The 21,225-nt window shown below is 39.5% G+C and overlaps 1 protein-coding gene across 7 annotated transcripts in view; it reads left to right on the forward strand.

Annotated features, from left to right (window-relative positions):
* The first annotated feature begins 783 nt into the window (after positions 1-783).
* The window catches only part of rnf144aa (ring finger protein 144aa), a 30,690-nt gene continuing 10,248 nt past the window's right edge, over positions 784-21,225 (forward strand). For 3 of the 7 annotated variants that reach the window (XR_006008667.1, XR_006008668.1, XM_041971760.1), the window contains exons 1-6: positions 784-1,468; positions 14,694-14,731; positions 14,823-14,865; positions 16,171-16,321; positions 17,333-17,437; positions 20,202-20,262. Coding sequence is in view for 5 of the 7 variants with exons in the window: in XM_041971760.1 (XP_041827694.1) it covers positions 14,846-14,865; positions 16,171-16,321; positions 17,333-17,437; positions 20,202-20,262 (337 nt within the window). In the remaining 2 variants the exon portion in view is untranslated. Of the gene's footprint in view, positions 1,469-14,693; positions 14,732-14,822; positions 14,866-14,919; positions 15,009-16,170; positions 16,322-17,332; positions 17,438-20,201; positions 20,263-21,225 lie in introns of those variants that run through there. The other 4 variants (XM_041971763.1, XM_041971762.1, XM_041971764.1 and 1 more) reach the window with 4 other exon arrangements.

Here is a 21,225-nt window from a genome sequence, read left to right on the forward strand (position 1 = left end):
AAGGAATACAAACTTGGCCTCACACTTCTGAAGGAAGCAGATAAATGAACAACTTAGTGGTGGTTTAATTTTATTATTCATCAATCCTTTTTCTACACTTTAGAGAAGGCTACTTTCCAGAGTGTTGAAATAGGCAGCTTTCTAGAAAAGCACAGTACCAGCATTTAATTACACTTAATTAATTGTATTTTATTTTATTATATACATGAGAAAAGTGAAGTCAGTCACTTGAATTTTGGCATTATGGAAGAATCTTAAGGCTGTCTTGTCACACTGACTTTTGCGACAACACAAAACCTTGTGAAGTAAGTTGAACAACTTTCCTTTCAGATGTCTTCAGCAATTGCAGGTAATCATGTCATTGAGAAAGAATGCCCTTACCAACTTCCACAAGTGGACAGTGAGTCATTTAGATACCTTTCATTCCAGGCTAAACAAAGCAAACTAGTCCACCCTTTTACCAAATAAAAGTCTCAACTTGCAACTTAGTAACTTGGTAACTAAAGATAGATCAAAACAAACATTTGAGTTGTTCTTCTTTGCAATATTTTAGAAAATGTGGATTATTTGATGGAGCTCAGATCATAAGACATGCAAGGATTTTTGATTACCTCCATCTTGTAATATTTTTGTGGACTGTGTAAAATAAATAAATAATGACTGTAAGGTAATGATATCACATATAGTATTCCTTAAAGTTTTCAATTGAAGCTTTTTTTTTATTTTTTCCTTCGTCAATATATTTATATTGCTGCAAATCATCTGCACTGGTAGCAAACAACAAAAAACGAAACAAAAAAAGGCAATTGCATCAACCAGCCACTGGGGGGAGCTCTCGCTTAGGAGAGAGTGGTAGGTGTTGGTCTCTCCTCTGAGGGGCAGCGTAGGACAGCAAACGGGAAGCCTTTCATAGACAAATGGCGTCCCTCCAGTGAGAAGCAGCTGATTTCCCACCGAGCTCGACAGCAGGAGCAGAGAAGAGGTAAACACGCCGCCCCCGGATTTCTTTGCAACCAGATAGTCTGATGCGTTTTGCAGGATTTGTGTCGCAGGCTGACGGCTGGACGTGGCGTACTACCCAGTAGTCAAGAATAGACCGCTGCTGTTCTGGTGTACAAACAATCCTACTGTCAAGCAAAGCAGAGAGGGGAGAGTCAGCTGCAGCTTGGGCTTCCCGCTGGTTTGCTTATTTATCTGCGTTGTGTTTTGTTTTTCGTCATTGGTTGTTGGTGTTTGCGCTATAAAAGGGCCCGAACTCATGCGCTGAAGGCGACAGTTGCGGGTCAAATGTTTCCACCTCGACGTATCAGGGATACATAATGATCATGGGCATCACCCCTTCAGAGATGTCCTCCCCCTCTGCCTGACTGACTGGTCGGCCACCTCCTCGTTAATCCAATTCAGGAGATCATCTTTTCAGCCCTCCCTGAGGTCACACCATCGAGACGGCGTTATCTCAGCAAACCAGGTAAGGCGTTTTTTCTGCTTTTCATTCAGTGGGTTGTCTCAGCTTTTCATTTATTAACAATTATATGGTCGTTTTTGTCTCCCATTCTCCTCTTTTTACTGCATAGCTATGGCAGCTGCTCTCAAATCTAATTGTGAAGGATTTTAACTCTGTGTTTAGCCTCATTTGGAGTGAACAGCTGTTGTAAATGGTTGAGCTCTGACTGCAGGTATCAGCCTCAACACGACATCAGTCAGGCTTCTGTTTTTCCCACTCTGACATGACCAGTTATTGTAATCATTGTTCCCCACAGCCTTAGATCGCGTTTATCTTCCACACAGCAGCTGCATCTGAACTTCAAGCATTACATGAACAGATTGGATGGCTCCACTGAGCTCTGAAAGGTCATTCAGTGCCCTGGTATTTCCATTTTAAGCAGCAGGGCCCTTTCAGACTACAGTCAGATTATAGACATCACTATGAAACCAGGCTAATATACCAAGAGAGCATTCCTGCAGCATGCAAGGCTCTTAAGTGCGTGCTTTCTCTTCTCTCTGATGCTGACATATTTGTAGAGTGATAGTAGCTAAGGAAGGCCAGATTATTGCAACATCTTGCTTAGACTTTATGTCCATTAAGCATCACAATGTGGAGAGAAATGTTCAGTGTTTTAGTGCCTGCTTTCCTTCTGTATGTGAGGCCTCTCCTCCCACAAACAGGCTTTCAAGACCCGTTTCATCCTGTGCTATTGATTATCTCCAATTTCATGCTTCTAGCCATGTCATGGAGCTACATGTTTACGCACACACCTCCTTTTAAACTCATAAGAACACACTAAAGGAATGGCGTATGGTTTGCTTTGATTTTTAGATGCACAAGTGATGCTACAAAGCACTTTTCCCAGTCTTCTCATGGAGAGCTCCCTGCTGTCAGGGAATAAATAAATACATCGAGCCACTCCTCCATTCCACTCACTGCTGCAGATTTGTCTAAAACAAGAGATATGAAGCGGCAACACACTCCTCAGAATGACCAGCAGTGGTCTGTTCCCAGAGGAAAGCGGTGATGGAATGAGGTTAGGATGCCTTGATCTCAGCGTGGCATTAGAGGCTGTACACATGGAAACACATGCATGCTCAGTTTCTTTTAATAGACAGGGATGATTGTCTGTGATTGGACTTCATACAGCAGGGGCCCTTTTTTTCCTGTAAAACCTGAGTTAATTGAAGCTTCTCCATGATTTGTCTGCTTTGTACTGAAAAATACACGCGCCATGTTTTCCCAGCGGGTCTGCTGAATATGTGCTGATGGTAATAATGAGCCTTGATAAACAGATTTTCTGACAGCTCATGGAAGTCAGACACAGACTTGTTTTCTCAGCTTTGGACTGGACCAAGTTTAAACTGCTTGTGTGGTTTGTTTTGTGGCTTGATGGTGGTTTATTAGGACAGCATGTGACTGCAGTATCTGCAAAGCCTGTTGTGCATGCCCTGTAAATACATTTTTGGTTCATGATTTTTCCAAGTCACTTTACCTTCTGGTGTAATCACATAAGTAGGTCTGTGGAAGGAACAAGGATCGGCTTTGGTTTCATAGACCAGGCTGCTGGTACAAGAGTTTAAACTCTGGTTCTTTAGGTGTCTAAGCAGCACTTTATGTTAGGAGATTAAAAATATGACATCCATTTAGTTTAAATACAACTAAGCAGGAGTTACAACTTAATTACTGTCTGTTCAGGACATATGAAGTCTTGTCAGAGTGTTTGCACTTAACTGATGAGGGTCTGTGAGGGCTTGGCAGCACATAATGTAACACTACCCTGGTTAGGTAACTGGGTTTCAGTAAAACAGCTCCTGTCTCATAAAGTACGTCACTTTAGTGAGTCTCTTTCCTTTATTCTAGTTACATTTACACTTGAAGAAGGGAAGTAATTTTGGTGTTATCTGTCTTTAAGGGTTTGCCTTTGTGCTATCATGGCGCCAAGTCTTAAGCAACAACTTAAATGCCATTTGAGTGGGGTGGCATGCTTGAGTGCTCAGGGTGGTGCCGGATTCCAGGTGAAGAGTGTGTGTAGGGTTGGGGGATCGGGAGGGCTGAGCACGCTCTAAACAGTCAACGCTGTCATCAGTTGAGTCCTAAATAGCTCCTGAAAGTGATGTTGGCGAGCACTTTAGTTCTGCTAGATATGGCTCAAATCCAGCCAGTCAGGATTGCGTTGGGATGAGATGGGGATTGTTATAGGAGCGTTATGTGATGCTTGTGTGTGCCGAGCTGTTTATTTTATTTCTTTTTGTTGTTGTTTTTTCCCTGAGCAGCTGCTTGGCATTTATAACTGTTCACACAGGCTCCATTCTCTCAGACAGGTATGACTTATAAAGCGAGGCGCTCTTATGTAACTTCTCAGAATCTGCTGACCGTCTGACACTTTCCAAGATTTAGCATTTCGCTTTTGTTTGCGATGCAGGTAGCCGCAAGCTGTGGGCTTTTTTAGATGGAAAAAACATTTTTCTCTGCCTCTCTTCAAAATATTTACGGTCTACAAATGAGCAGCAATCCATGCAGAGACGATTGCTGAAAGAGACCCAAGTGTGTTTGAAGAGCTGTCGCACAAATTCTGGATTTATTTATTAGTTTGGATTTGACTGGCACCTATAGAAAATTTTCAATGACACAGCCTCATTATTTTAAGATATTCCAGCACAACTGTAGTCAAGTTTTGCTGTGCAGGAGGAAGAAGTGGGGAAAGAAAAACTCAGCTCTGAAATATTTGCACCGCTGGGATTTTGATGCCTGCCCTCCACATTCTCATGACACTGCTCTCTCTAAAGTTAGTATTTGAGAGTTGGTGGAAATCTGAGATATCCACTAATGGTTATCTCATCAGTTTCATGTTTATTAAAGAGGTACAACTCGTGCTTGTGTTTAGCTGGAAATAAGCCAACTTTTTGCTGTCTGTCTCCATCTCTGACGCTTCCCACCTACGCATTAAAAAACAGTAAATATAACACATTCATAATCTACAGGGAGTCATCCTTAGAAATATTGGCAATGACTAACTGAACTATATGAGTCACAAGTTAGTCAGTAGTGAGCCAAAAGCAGGTATTTGAAAAAGCATGAATTAATGCCAAGAGGGAAGAAAACAGACAACTTTCATTGCACAATAAGTACACAAATAACTCACCAGAAGAGAGCTGATAACATTTCAGCTTGATATGTTTGTATTTTCTAAGTGCATGCTCATGTAGTCAAATTATGTTTGGGTTTTTCCACCAAAGCTGTTCCAATGCTGATTCGCTCAGAGCCAGATCCTAATTTAGAACCAGTTCTTTCTATTTGGACCGCCAAAGCTCTGGCTCCAGGTCTGAAAAATCTCCTCTACAGCACCACAGAGCCTTTCCATTTCTTTATGTCAGGTTATGGTGACAAACTAAAATGTGACCACCGTTTTTAAAAATCCAGCGTTAGTTTAGGATTTAGTATGCTTTATTTAAGAAAGAACTCTGTGCCTTCACAGATGTGCATCTCTGCTATGTTCACTAATGCACCACCGCACCATCTCAGATGCTGGCTTTATAAGACTCCAGATGGCCCCTTTTCATCACAGCATCCATTATCTCCAAAAAGAATTGAACATTTTGATTTGTCAGACTTAAGTACAGTTTTCTGCTTTGTTTAATTTCACCAGACCTTTTAACCATGAGGTCTGCATTTTCTACGTGCACCATCTGGCCTCAGTGGGTTAAATGAGTTGTACTTGGAGAGGATTGTGGAGTTTTAGAAGTTTTACCTTGCATTTATTGAGGAAACAGTGAACTAAAATGATTGAGATTGGTTTTCAGAAGTGTTTCTGAGTCCACTTCGGAATCCTGTCTGGGCATTATTGTCTTTCGATCTTAGTTTTCATCTTTATCCCTAGTATACGGATTATCTGAGTTTTGGAATTATGATGAATTTTAGGGGATGAAGTACAAATTTGCAAAGTATTTAGTCCTCAATATAGTAGTTTTTTCCCCTTTTACTTCTAAAAGACTCTGAGACATTGTTTGTATATCCAATAATGCTGCTGACTTGTTGCAAATGATCAGAATTAGTTGGGAGAATTTGTTGCCTTAATGTTCACATCTAACTGGAAACTGGTCAAAAAATGCTGGAGGCTCAGTGTTTTTGTCATTATTTTTTAAATGAACTTGGCCAACTATTTCAAGGTTATTTTTCACGGAAAATAAAAGTATCTAAAAACGATAAGCATTATCTGTAATTCTGGGAACACTTTCCTCCCTTTCTTGTTACTGTCAAATACACAAATAGAATAAATATTCTTGCTCGATGGTAAGTACCTCACACAAGATAACCATGCCAACAGAACATAGTTCAGATGTACTTGAATTATTTGTGCGTTAAAATGAATGTATTGACTAGTCACACATCTGTCTTTCAAGAGATTTATTTTTTCCTCGCTTTTAGTGGGTTTTGCATTCTTTGTGTATCTGCAGCAAACCCAACAACAGGATGTCAGGGCATTTCCTAAGGTAGTTTTTTGGGCTTCCTCCTTCATCCTCTGCATTGGGACTTGGACCCTGGGTTGGTTTTACACAGCAGCAGCTCACCAACAGGCGGGGTGGAGGGCAGAGGAGACAATTGAGAGACTAAATCTGTTGGTGTGGTGAAGAGTACATGTCAAAAAGCTCTTTGTGAGCATGAACGACACTGAGTCTGTACACTTTTGTTTTGTCTGCAGAGCCGTGACTCTGCAATTACTGAAATTGTTTGAGAATTGCTTCAGGCCCTATGTGACTGAGAGTGCAACTGCACACCACGGATTAGACTCTGAGGGCTTCTCTGTTAGTGGCTCTCTCTTCTCCTTTGTCTAGTTAAGTGTCAGCAGTCCTCACTGTGCAGTAGTCACACTTGTTTTTTTTAGTGCTGCATGTGTAGTTCTTTCATTAAAGTGATTTTAGTGAAAGTTAATCAGCCCATGACTTATTTAAGTGTCAGTCAACTCTATCTAAGCACTTCTTGAGTTGAGCTTTGTTTCTTGCCGTATTTAAGCTTAATCTGTTTTAGTTTTTTTCTTTTGTTGTTTTTGCAGCCACGCACTCATTTGGATGATCACCAGCTGGTTTCTTAGAGTTTCTGTATAGTTAATGTCAGGCATGCAACCAAAAGACGTCGTCTTTCTGTGTCCGGAACAGTGGCCGAAAGTATCCAATCAAGTTTCGTTAAGGCACACTGAATGCAGCCTTTCTTTGTTAGTTTTCAGCTGCTGCCTGTAGTGGCCGTGTCCATGGACTTATTGACTGTCTTCATCACAGTTAAGATTTTGTGTGTTTATTTAATTATAAGCTACCATCAATATTCTGCACCATTTTTTGTCTCTCATCTTGATTTGGATTAAGACTCATAAGTAACAGTAATGAGTCTTATTTCGAAGATAAATGGAAAGGAACAATAATAACATGAGGATCCTAGAATTAAACCAGTCTCAGCCAGCTGATCAGCATTATTATGGTATTAGAAGATGTGAAGATTATTTAAACTTTTCCCTTTTTATCAACACTGATATCAGTAATATTGAAGTGTGTCAGGCTGTACTCAGTAATCTCAGAATTTAGTCTGACTTTCTGCGGTAATGTAGTTGCTGTGTGTAAATTACAACTAAAGCTGTAATTCGCTGAGTGACAACATCTTGCCAGCAAAGTCGACCCTTTGCCCAGGCTCTCTACACCTGTCAATAGAAATACGCTCAATGTTGCATGCCTGTCATCTTCACTTAGCTTCTGAGGCAATAATGTGTGTCAGGACCACTTTGTAAGAGAGGATAGCGAGCTTGTGCTCAAGTTTAAGCACATGTAGAATTGGAGAAATGTGACTATATTTTCAAGAAACATTACTTAGACGGCGCTTCTTTGTTTTCTATGTTTTCTTGGCTATTGTTTATACAGTAGAGACAATCATTTGTTCAGCTCAATGTGGTTGTGTTTAGTGTGGCTTTGGACAATAAGACTCTGTGGCTAAGAACTGTCCTTTTAAGCTTTGTCTGAATGTTTTTCTCTGTGCATGTTACAAGTATCTCGGTGGGTGTTGATGCTCTCTGGTGAGATCAGAACAAACAGTAGTGTCTGTTAGTTGTTTCTTCTCCTTCAGGTACCGAGGAGTGTCTAGAAATGGCTTTCTGCCAGTTAAAAAAAGAGCTCCAGGAATTTAACACTTGATGAGTGTTTCTCAGCATAGAGTACAGTGGAGTGATGCTTCTTCAACGTAAACTTTTTAAAACATGAAGTAAACACCAGAACATTTAGGATGTGACATAAACTTCTGAATGTTTCCAGTCCGTCATTAAGTGTTGCCTAATTCTCAGCTTGTTTGTCTAATGGTGCACTTTGCTTTACACAGGGTTAGAAAAGTCTATTTTTTTCCTGCCAGTCCTCTGTTGTTTATTTCACATTCTTTTAGCTTTTTCTGCTCTTTCGCAATCAGATGCCTGCTTTCTCATTTCCCCTTCTTGTTTTTGTTTTAGACCCATTTCACTCATCTCTTCTGTTCTGCTTTTTTAAAAACTTTAACAATAACATCATATGACTGATATACAGTGGAATAAAAGTCCCAGTGTGGTTCTGCATATATACTGTGTTGGTCCTTTGCAGGGCTTCACAGTTGAAGTCTTAACTGTGTAGCTTTCCTCTGTGATTTGCAGGCAGGGTCAAAATATGTAGGAACTTAAAAGGAATTAAAGTCAGGTGGGCAGTTTCCTGTTTGGTTAGCTCAGGCTTGCTCCCTACTTTCTTTTTAACTTTTTCCAGATGATGCAGACCTTTAGAGCTTCAGTGAGGAGATGCATCCAGTGGTCAGAACTGACCAGAAGATTGAAGGCAGATTATCAGCAATGATGTTGTACCTGTCCTTGTGCTGAACATAAAGTTAAAGCTTTATCATTTAACTGATCAATCTATATATCAACCCTTAGTTTTGGTGAGTAGCTGTGTGTAGTGACGAAAATAATTACATTGCAAATTCAAATGACCAAAATGAGCTTCATTTGAAGGGTGACTGGTCTCACCTTTAGGGATATGGAGCAATATTATTCAAGAGAGGCTCATAGTAGAGTTGTTGCTCTGCCTTCTGATGTCTCCTAGAGGAGGTGTTTTGGACGTGTCTTACAAGAAGGAGGCCTTAGGTATGATCCAGGACTCTCTGGAGAGGTTTTATCTCTAGTGGCTTTGAAATGCCTCATTGTGTACCTGGAAGAAGTGGAGGAGTTTGTTTTGGGCAGGGAAGTCCAGGGATTCCTGCTCTGGCGATTGACTCTTTTGATAGATAAGCAGAGGTAGATGAATGGATGGATGGTTGAGTAGTTTGGTTGATGTTGGTGTGAGAAAACAGGATGTCGTCTTGATAACAAGTAACCTACTATTTTGTGGTTTGTGGTTGTCCTTTAACCGGTTCTGCCTTTCTCCCAGTGTGCAATTGTCCTTCAGAGTGCAATTTTGCCCAGGGGGCTCCACAGAACTGCAGGTGAACCTTCACAGCCTCTCAGTTGGTTGAAGAATGAAGCTTATTTAGATCAGAGACAGGCCAAGTAGATCAAACCTAGTACTTATTACAGCACCGATGCCCTCTATTAAGCCTGACTTGCAGTGAAGCAGAGCAATGGCAAGAGATCAAGTAGACCAGAGGTTGAAGGTTCTTTGCCCTATATACCCAGATTTGAGATCTGCCAGTGTCTGGATGCCCCAAACTGCAGAACAGTCTTTGACTTTGCTAGACACCATGACACACACACATAGACACAAGCATCTTCTCTAAACTCCTCACAATGCCAAAATACATTTGGGTGATTGTGTAACTCCCCAGGGAATGAAAGAACTAGGCCCATCACCACTCTTAGCTTCCCTCACAGCGTCCCTCTTCCATGTCAAGGACACAGTGTCTGTCCCCAGTTGCTGTCCATCAAAGAAGGCAGGCCACCTTTCACTTTGAGCAGCTGAGCTGTTCAAAAGTAATGTCCCTGTATGTGTGTACTTGTGTTATAAATATAGGTTAGTTCATCAAAAGAACCACAATCATCCTGAGCTCGTGGTTACGGCTTAGCTGTTGCTTCAGGACTGTATGACAGAAATCAACCTTTGGCCCATATACAGTAAACACATGACCTACATTATGCTCACCATGATTGAGCTCAGAATAGATGATGGGTTATGGATATATTTAGATGATATTTTCACCTGGAAATGTCAGCAGTGATTTAGCCATTCTGCATATTACAGATGTATTTCTCAGATTGGTTTCATTTTAACACAATCAGATGAAGCTTTATCATAAATAATTATGGTTTAAGATTTACTCACTAGTTATTATGTTTTGTGACTTCTCCTGCCTTAAATGTCTTTGTTTAAAAGAAATATAACTTTTTGCTTAGTGTGAAGCATGTTAATACTTAATCCTCAAGTATTGCTGCTGGGGAGAAATTGTGTTTCTGAGCACATGACTCTGCTTCTGGTTAAGATACAGCTTTTATCGTGCAGCGACTCATGCAGGGTCGATTGCCTGCAATTTTCCTCTAGGCTGTCATCAAAAAGTAAATCATTACTTGTTGGTGTTCTTCTTCCAAAACTCCAGCATTCTTGTGGAACAGTTTGTACTAACTTTAAAAAAAAAAAAAAAAACTAAATAAAAAAAAAAAAAAATCACTCACTAAATCACAATCAACTGGGAAATATTTGCACTTTGGCAAAGTTCATATTCTGCCCGCTTTATTCCCAAAGTTACTCAGAGAGGGACGAAGCAGATTCCTCATAAATACTGATGCACACAATGCTCCTGTAGAAATCTGTTACAAACAGGTCAACACAGGAATGTGTTCAGATAAAGAGGGCTACTTATTGTCCAGAAAGACCCCTTTTTTTGCATAGTATTAATTAGTTAAATACTCTGGATAATCTACAAATATGCAATAGCCATGTTTTATTTCACTGCAAAGTTATATGAATGTGCTGGAAGTTGGACTAACAGATTTGGATAATGAGGCTGAAGGCAGACTCTCTGAGATGAGACAAAAGAGTCTGGAAACCAGCAGAATCGGGAGATACCTTCTCTATTCCTAACTTCCCTGCAACTTTTCCTCATCATATCCTCTGCAGGAAGACAGTGGGAGGATATGATGTCGATGGAACTCAGGGGCCCCATTTAATTGGCCGTGAAGAACAGGGTTGGGCTTTAGAGGAGGAAAGGCAGGAAGGAACTGGGAGCAGGCACAAGATAAGTGTTTATTACAGACCCTTACTGAGTAAGCAGGTCAATCCGGCTTTCTGTTTGAGTTTCTTTTAATTACATAACCAGAAATTACCTATTCTTTGCACCATTATTGACGATGCTTCAATATGTGTGTGTATCAATGTGCAATAAATCCCATCCTTTGTGATTTTACATTCTAGAGAGAGAGAGAAAAAAAAAAGAATGACTCCGTTGAGGAATCTATTGCAGCCACATCCTGGAGAAAAATGTTGACAAGAGTAAACTTGAGACAAGATCAGGCTTTGCTGATGGAATAAAGTTGAATTGCTTGATCTAGTATCATATCACTCCTCTTGTACATTAAGTCTGTAGCTGCAAATGATGACACAAGAAAACATGTACTGGCTTGTCCTCAGACTTCAGGTTATCAGTATTGCTGTGGCCTTTCTCTCCATCTCTGGCAGCATTTTCTGTTGATACTTCATTATTCTCTCTAACTTGTCTAGCTCGGTGACCAGATGAAGGACATCTTTGAGTATAGATTAAAAGAATATCTACATGGGCAGAAGGAAAATTTGTGGGCTGTTCCCTCCTCTACAACCCTTAACAGTTATCAGCTTTCTTCCACATAGACACTAGGTGAGGTATATAAATAGAGCCTTATGCAATACTTTGATGAAACATTATATAATTATACACACTAGGGTGAAAATGGAAAGCTGATAGATTGTCCTTTACATTCTTTCAATGTTTGTTCTCCTCCATGGCAACAGTGACAGTGGAGACTGTATCCTCTGGTCTGTCAATACCAAGTAGTTTAGTTGCTAATGAATGTTAGGCCTGCATTGTTAGGCAGCGTATTGTTTTATGTTATAACACGTGAAAATGTGCTGTCACGCTGTCTCTGTGAGGATATTCAGATGAGAATTCACATTTAATTGTTTTGTTTACAGAACTGGAAGAAGAGGACTGAGTGTTAAAAGTAACGAAAAATCTAACATTGTGGGTAATTTTGCTTTCATTTTGCATCAATCTGCCAGTTCTTAATCAGATAGTTTGCTCATGAAATTGAATGAATTTCAAATATCCCCCCCCCCCCCCCCCATTGCAGTTAAACTCACATCCATCTTATATTAGTATTAATGTTTCCTCTAGCTTATTTGCAGGGTTCGAAGACTGTAGCAGGGACAAAGGATGGTGTGTTGACACAGACCGCGTTGGTCAGGTGACACAGCAGGAGATCTGCAATTTGTATCTACATGCACATTTTTTGTTTGCTTGGGATACTTTTAGTTTAAAAGAAAGTGATCATTGCACTAGACTCTACCAACCGTCATATGGAGCAACAATTCTGCCTTGCCAGATTTTTTCCCAGTTGTTTTCGTTTTATTCCACTGATTCAGCTTTGTGTTTATATTAGAGCTTAGTTTACCCCCCCATCTGTAATTTAGCTCTGCTCTAGAGAAAACCATTAATATCTGTCTTAGTATGAGCTTTTTTTTTTTTTTTTTAGGGAGCATTTGCAACTAAGCCAGCCTGCATGCAGATAGGTAAAGGTCATATATAATTTTACTCCAGAAAAGGTAGTTTCTTTTTTTTTTAACCACTGTTTGAACATTTTCTTTTATTTCTGTTGAGATAAAATGTTTTACCTTAACAATTGCCAAGGATTTCATTTACGTCATGCTGAGGGGATCTGCATTTAAATGTCACTGTTGCTTGATTGCTTTGTCTGACATTCGAATAAGGAACTCTAGTTTCAGTTTACTGAATGAAAAACTTCGCAGACGTTCTGATGTAATTATAAATCTGCAGTTTTATTAATATACTTTGCTACACTAAGGCATTGTGCACTGTTTTTTTCTGCAGTAAATACATGAAACTGATGACCGTGGTACTCGTATCATTTAAGGAGTTGCCCAGGCAACAACGAAAAAGTCATGTTTCAGAGGAGAGGCCCCCACATGCAAAGATTATTGATCTTTCAACATGTAGATATTTGGGATAACTTTTTTTCCTCAGTTTGAACAATATTTCTTTCCATTATAAGAAAAATACGTTCAGATTTTTTTTTTTTTTTTTACATATAATTTTTCATGAGTACCTTGAGAAGGAAGCTACCTTAATTTTATCAAAGCCACACTTAAGAAGTAGAATCATCAGTTTTTAGCCCGGTTTGCCATAAATAATTTTTTTATGCCGAAGTTGATATTTATTTGAAATATGTGTTATGTTGATTTAAAATAAATGATGACGTCATATAGATTTTCCAGAGGAAAGACATGCCATTCACTTCTAGCTCCCCCGAGAAGTCAGCCACTTCTTTGTGAGCATTTCCACCCGTTATGCAATAAATTGGTAATGCATGTGTGTGTTTTTCTCATGGCTTTATGGTCATAGAACCATAAATATTGCTGTAGCCAGTTAATCTATGAGTGCATTCCTTCTAGACTGATGACTGACACGTGGTGATCACCACTCAGGTTGGTTTCTTTGACCTCTGACTTCAATGATTTTTAATTTTGGCTTGACCTTTTTGGACGTGCAGCACTCTGGATGGGTGTGTTTTGAAATGAGCAGACAGAGTGGCCTGCGTGCATGGTCCTATTACTTGTATGGGGGGAGGTTATGTGTTTGTTTTCTTTGTGAAAATGGACCATCTAGTTAATAATACAGCAGAGAAATCACACTGCACCACCTTTCTACATGACTTTTTTTTTCTTTGTTGTTCCGTCTCTGTCGCTTGGTTACCTCCTGCCATCCTTGGGGCATCTTTACAAAACCTTTTCATTTATTCCCCATCGACCCAGTCTGTCACTACTTGCAAACCCAGTATAAAGCCTGCAAAGTAAAAATTAGATTTATGTATAAAGCACCCGGACAGTTAGAACATCCTGCTCTGTGCAGTAAAAATGACTGTTAGCACCATACACAAAAAGACTAAATAGACTAAAATTTGTTAATCAACTGTTCAATTCAGAGACCACTAAGGTTTGATTTATCTCCTCAGGATTTACTTTTTTTTTAAGTGTTCAGCATCTGTTCTGCTAATAGTTGCTTCAGACCTCTGAATGAGATACAGCTTGCAGTCTCCTCTTTATTGATGCATTTTTCCAGGTTGGTAAATCTGTTCCTGCTTATGTTTTTATGACTTATTTTCTTGTAACACCTACGCAAACTACTCCCCCCCCTTTGGAACACAGTCTTTTATGCCTTCTGTTGCACTGATGATTCAGGCCATCCACTGGTTATACATTTCCACTTTACTCTTATCAGGATGATGATGATGATTATTAATTAGCTTTGGAAGTACTAAAAAAAAAAACATATGCTCAGTTAAACTAGTTTTGCGCATTGAGCTGTTTTTTTATTGTGCTGACTTGTAGAACTTCTCACTTGTAGCATTTTAATCATGGACAGGGAGCCGTAACAGAGGTAGAGTCAAGGGAAGTTGTATAATTGCAGACGTTAACACAATTAAAACAGATTTGTTACAACCTATGGTTAAAAAGCTTTTTGATTTGAGTTTGAGTGAGTGGCTTGGGTAAATTAGGAAGGTAGATTGGAAGATCACTTTGTTTCTCGGATCGGTAACACCGCTGAGACAAATCCAACACCAGCTTTTCAGTTTGCTAACGCAAATCCCCTCAAATGTTTTGAATTTTATTAGAAAATGTGCAAAATATATATTTTCACAGGTCAAGATTTCTTAATGTTTTAGCTCAAGATCTTTTTTTAATTTAATCATGTAACATGTAACTCCAAGTTGTAAATGATTATCAAAATAAGCACAAGTTATGTACTCACAATTTTGACCAGTATAATCCTGTGAACCATTAAAGTTTTACATTTCTCTGTAAAAAAACAAAAATACAACACAAACTGCTAAGTGACACTTAGCACAAATTAATAATCTACTAAATAATGAGAAAACTACACCTTGCATCTGAGATTTTAGTAATCTTTTGCTAAGTTCTCCCATTTTTCCTTCTTTTGTCTGTGAAAAACAAAGCTCACAGCTCTCCACCCACTCCCTAGAGGATCATGTTTGTAAGTCCTTGGCTCCAAGCTGATAACAAATTGCCATTTCAGCTTCTGTATATGACTTCATAATAGAGCTTTCTCAATGCTTTCTACTCAGAGTCACGGAGGGCAAAGAGATGGATGAACACAAAGCAATTTGAGTGAGTCAGACATGAGGTGCATCTCATTTTTCTCACTTTTTTCACACATTTTCTCTCTTTGCAATTTCATCTTCTGTCCTTTCCCTGGGGACACGATGAAAAGATGCCAAAGTGGAAGAATTGACTGCTTTTGATCATAATAAGTAAGATGGTTTTTGCCTAGTCGGGCATTAGCAAAATTGACTTAATGGTTACAGTGACGGTGAGAGAGCTGGAGATTTTACTTTTCTGAAATCAGCATATTTTACCACCAGTTTCCCATGATACTTTGCTTTTTTTATTTAATCTGCAGTCAGTCATGATTCTGTTGACTATTTCTGAGTGTTTTGAGGTTTTCTCAAACTGAATGTTTATTATATTGAGAGAACATTAGAGACTACATTGAAGATTACTATATGTGTAATTTTTTGTTTGTAACGTATCATGTGTGAAGGTAGCAGGCTCATCAAGCTTCTCTCATTGTCCCTCATTTTCTCCACTCCCCTCACTTTAGCACATGGAAATAGCACAAATCCATGGAGCGATTATGTGAACTCTTGAACGCCACCTCCACCCGTTCACTGTCGTCTCCTTCCAACAGGCAGCCACACATCCAGGATGTCTGTAATCACTGAAAGCAAACTGCAAACTCCTTGTTTCTTTACCTCTCTCACGCTCCCTCCTATCCATGCACCCTCCACCCTCAAAATCCTCCTTCTGATGGTTGCTAAGCAGCACGGGCTCGGCAGTGTTGACGCTGTGCGCGCTTGGCCACTTCCTGTAAACAGCCGAGCGGGTGCTCTTTGCTCTCAGCTGCAGAGGAAAGGAGGGAGAGAGAAGCGAGACGGCCTAAAATAACCCTTTCTGCCTCTCACAAAATAGACAGAGATGCGGAGAAGAGGGGGAAAAAAAGCGTTACTTCATTCCGAGTGAAAATTTCTCAGGCAGCTGAGATAGCTGACGTAGATAGCTGCAGGAGCTTACGAGCTGCGTTTTCTTTCGTGCCATTAAGGTGTGAGGCTGGAATAAAGATGAACACACCTGACATTGGCTAGTTATGATAAAAAAGCTGGTGTCATTCTGCATACAGATGGCTTGTTTTTGTGCGCACACCCTCACAAGACACCAGTCGCAGTGCATTTTCAATGTGCTCACACGGCCACACTGACTGTGTCAAAGCAAATATTGCTTATCTTGGACTCTGGATATATTATGTAATTGGATACTAACAAATCAGTGCAATGTACTTCCCCCCCCAGTAATATTCTCATCATTCCATAGATCTATGTATCTTAATTAACTCTAACTTTCCTCTTAACTTCTCAGCTCTGTGGTGGTGAAGATGACCACAGCACGGTACCGCCCCACATGGGAGCTAGCTGTGGACCCCCTGGTCTCATGTAAGCTGTGCCTTGGAGAGTTCCCTCTGGAGCAGATGACCACCATCACACAGTGCCAATGTGTCTTCTGTACACTGGTAAGTTTTACTCTACAAATCAACTCAATAAGGAAAAGTAACTTTTACACATAGAACATTTATGCTGTTGAAATAAGGATCATATATTAAAATCTGCTTTTAAAAAAGCTGTGGTTAACAAATTATTTCTGCACTTTAAAGAACAGGAGACTCATATATGAACAAAAATATGTACATAAGGGATCTGAATATGTTAACATTGCCACATTCCTCTATATCTATTATAACTCTTCCATTACATTTTTTAAAGTGCTGAAACAGAAGAAATGTAACAGCAGTAGGACATCAGACCTTGACCAGTTTACTCCAGAAACAAGGAAACAAATACCCAAGAGTGAGCACTAAATATAGCTACTATTTCCTCAAACACAGTCTGGGTGGCAGCAGTTTACAAACTTCAGTTAACACAAATTATGTGAACACAACAAATCCACATTGTTTTTACTGACCATTTGTATCTTATATTTAGTTTGCATAGTTAGGCCAAGATTAAAGAAAAGCTATTAAAATAAATGATCAATATTAAATAGAAGGTAATTATATGTCTGTGTGGATTTTTAGCTTTGTAAGATCAGTCACTCTGACTTCCCAGAAGGATCTGATGGTATAAGTGGCTTGATTTGTATAATAGGATTTAGATAAATAGTTTCATCCACTTAGAAATAGAAAAACAAACACATTTTTGGGGAGGAGGGCATTCTTACCTTATGTGCTAAATTCATTTTTTTTCCTTACAGACTAGATTTAAACAAGAAATAGCATTTTCACTCATGTTTCTATTTACCTGCCAAATTTAACTTTTTTATTCACTCTTCTTAACCTACAGGGAAATCTGTGTTTCTCTGCTGAAAGGTTAACATTGGTTGTATTCAGATTTTAGCTGAAAATATCTACCTGTTGTTGATGGACATGGTGTTGTTGACAGTGGTGATGCTTATGCATCTTGGCTCTAGCTGACTTGATAGTGTCATAAATCATTTTTGTACTTTTTCTGTGTCTTTTTCTCCTCAGTGCCTGAAACAGTATGTGGAGCTCCTGATTAAAGAAGGCCTTGAAACTGCAATTAGCTGTCCAGACTCTGCCTGTCCCAAAAGAGGACACCTGCAGGAAAATGAGGTATTGATGAAACAGAAAATTTGGGCTTTACCTTGATTGTCTGTTGGTTAAATTGTCCCTGTGACCTCTTCCAGTAATGTCCATTATAGCAGTCTTTGCTTTCCATTGGTCTGAGACTTAACTTCTCACTCAGAGCAGCAATGTCCACAAACAATAGTCATTTTTATCTTTACACTGTGGTGCACACACACACTTTTGCACGGATCTTGAACAAAAAATATAGTGTATGCAGAACAGTCAATGTAAATGTACCTGCAATGTGAACATATATTCAGGGGGCAGGAGTTGTAAAGCTTTATTTCCTAACTGTTTTACTGGCTTACACTTAAGTGCACATTTGACACTGCGAGGATACCTTTTTACATCCCCGTAGGAACATGCAACATGACCAAATATGAATGTAGCTGAAGTGCACTTCTTACTGTGACATCAATGCTGTCTGTTCTATAGCTCAGCCCCCCACCCCATGGACTGGCTTGCAAGGAGGAGAAGCATTTTTTTCACACATCCGCAGACTAATTTGCCTAATCTTCAGGGCACTTTAGACAGCAGCAGTACTGCGGAAAACTACTACTATGACAGAATATTTGAAGGATTTGTTTAAGGACTTTTTCTTTCTTTTTCTTTTTGATAAGAAACTACAGTGTTACAATGTTATCTGGAACATATCATATGTTGTATGGTCTTCATCCGTATCCCATTTTAATGGTCCTTTATGTGGTTCTCGATCGACAAAAGCTGTTGCACAGACGCAGTTTACAACAATATCTTATCAAAGTTTTAATGCTCTGGCAACTGTTATTCTGAGTTTAAATGAATATCCCCATTTTTTATCATCATGTAAAATATGAAGGGATAATGCCCGACGAGGTGTCCATTATCAGAAATTAAAGGACGACGTGGAGGCATTGCTTCCATGTCGTCCATTAATTTCTGATAATGGACACCTCGTCGGGCATTATCCCGCTTATACCATGTTCACTTACGAAAGAAGTAAATATTAAATTAATTAATAATATGTTAATGTTGTTTTTTACCTTTAAAATCCTAAGTTGTTCACAAGAAGCAGCTGAGTGGACTATTTCATTGTGACGCGTTGTCAAGGTAACTGGCTCTGACACAGAACCTGCAGCTCGGTCGGCAGCAGCTGTTGTATTAGACCTGATCATTGGAAGGAAGTGAGATGCCTAACGTTATGTTACATGACTCAAAGTATCATTTCAGCTTGGGTGTGTCCAGAAAATGACGCAAAATTTTGTTTCAAACAATCAAAGTCCACAGTTAGTTTCCTAAATCGTTTTTATTGCAAGAAATATTATCCACCATTCACTCTGATCATTAAATGTGTATCAAGCAAGTAAGTCTATCCTAAATTGATTTTACAATATTGTCCACCATTCACTCTGTATCAAGCAAGCAAGCAAGTAAGGTAATCAAGACAGAAAAACAGGCGACAAAGTATTTAAAATGTCCATTGTGGTGTTTGAAGTACGGAGATTTAATGTTTGTGGACCCTGACCACTGCTGGTCGAGACGTTGCAGGATGACAAAATGTGGCTCCATCCTCGTCTCTCCTGGACTGATGAACCCCAATAAGCCTGCAGGCTGCTGTCACAGCGATGCTCTGTCATAGACATGATCTGGCGTGTCTCCAGCTTATTGTCTAAGTTTCTGTTACCACGGTTACCAAATAATGTTTAGCCAATGCAATAATTTACAACAATAAGGCTATTTGACTGGAACTTTTTTTGTAGGTGTCCAATAACACTTTTTAATGGACACCCTACAGCCATTCAGAATCGAGTATTCACCCAGACCATGGTATAAGACCAGATAATCTACTGCAGGAATAATAAGATACAGAAAGCAGCAGGTTCTTTGTTGTGATAAGGTTGATGTAACCTAACAGTTTTAGTTTTACTTATAAAGCTATTTGAAAACACAAGAGCAATTGAATAATTAACCAGTTAAGGCATAGTGGGTGAAATCAATAACAAATAGGCTAAAAGAAGTAAAAAGCTGTTTTAATTCTGACTTTGAAAAGGGGAGCAGTTTTTTCTGAATATCACTCGTTGTTTCTTCTAACTTCTAAATGCCCTAACATGGTGCTGGATGAGCTTCCTGTTTTCACACTGCTTTCCTTTTCCTCCTGCATCCTGCTACATCAGTTCAAAGCTCCTGCCCCACTCAAACTGAGCTGTAATGTCCACCTGCCTGTGTGTTTATCCCACTGTAATGAGTTGCATGCCTTATAGAGGAAATCTGGCTGACAGCTGCTCCTCCTCCTCATCCTCCAGGCAGTTTGGCTCACATACTCTTTAAGTTGTGTTTTGGAGGCTCACATCATTATGTTTCTAATCAATTTAACATCACTGGTCCTTAATGGAACCCTAGCTTCTCCTGCCAGTCCAGCATACCTCATCTCTTTCTGTTCTGTCAGCAATGCCTTCATCTTTTAATTGACTCTTTTACAAAGAATGAGTGTTCATTATGTTGACCATTAAATGAGCATTCCTGAGTGAGCCTCTGTGAGCACCTTGACTACATTGTGGTGCTTTGAACTAATGTCTAAGAATACAATTCACATCCTTAGAGGTAAGAAAGTAGCAAGACTAAATCTTGTATAAAATACAGTATGATTCTGGAAATTAATTTTACCTGATGTGTTTATTATTGCTTCTTGCATTATTGCTTTTTGCTTTTTATCTATAAATATGCACAATAACCTGTTTATTTACCCCCCACTTCTCCTCTCTCCCTGCAGATCGAGTGCATGGTGGCCACGGAGATGATGCAGAGGTACAAGAAGCTTCAGTTTGAAAGAGGTGAGTTGATGAGTAAAAGCAGTTACAGTGCATCAGTAATCGCTCCAGAGTTCTTGAGTGGACGATTGGTGGGCTGTGACTGTAAGTTGCTCAAACACATCGACCCTTCTGTGCCTCCAGAGATACTGTATTATGCTGTGACACACAAAAAGATGATGATAACTGTGTCCCGCACATGTAGCTGAACTACTGCTTGCTCTGTGTGGAGTCGTTCACCCCCTGTGGATTTTTTGTATGTGGGATGTGGCAAAAGATAATAGTGGAGATTTTAGAAGTCTTTGTTAGTCCAAAAAAAATATTCTGTGCCTACTTTTCTGATGGACAAACTAAACAAAGACAGTATGAAGAGAAAATTCATTAACTTAAAGCTGCCCATAATTTGCTTTACAAGAGTCTAATTGGTTTAGCTTTAATCTCCAATTTTGTCTGACTCTGATAGAAGCAGGACTCTTATCATAATGAAGGACTTTTTTTAAAATCCTAAATCTCTCCTTGTTGTCTGCCCTTAACAATGTTTGTGATTATAGTTAACTGAGGACATCTGTGCTGGAAGGATTACATCCGGTCTGTACTGTTTTGCTCCATGATGTCAGTGTAACCTTGCTAATCAGTAAAATTAGGGTTCTGTCACTGCTAGAGATGGGAAGAACCAATAAACCAATCTGTTTTTGATGGTGCTCACCCTGCAGGTTCCCCACTAAGACAGAGCAACAACTGGTTTGTGGTATATCTTAAGCTCACTATACAGGCATAAATGCACAAGGATCAAGACACAGATTTATGAACTCAAAATACAGGGATTGGGAGGGGGATTCCTGTGAAGGAGTAACAATCCTCAGAAAAGAGCTTTTGATTCTGACTGGATTAGAGCAATCAGCCGTCTCATCAATGTCCCGGTCCAGTCAGGCAGAACAGTTGCTGTAACGGTTCCATATTTTTCATGCAGAGCCAAGAGTGCATACG

Source organism: Melanotaenia boesemani, chromosome 20 (assembly GCF_017639745.1).
Source record: "Melanotaenia boesemani isolate fMelBoe1 chromosome 20, fMelBoe1.pri, whole genome shotgun sequence".
In the NCBI taxonomy this organism is placed as follows: Eukaryota; Metazoa; Chordata; class Actinopteri; order Atheriniformes; family Melanotaeniidae; genus Melanotaenia; species Melanotaenia boesemani.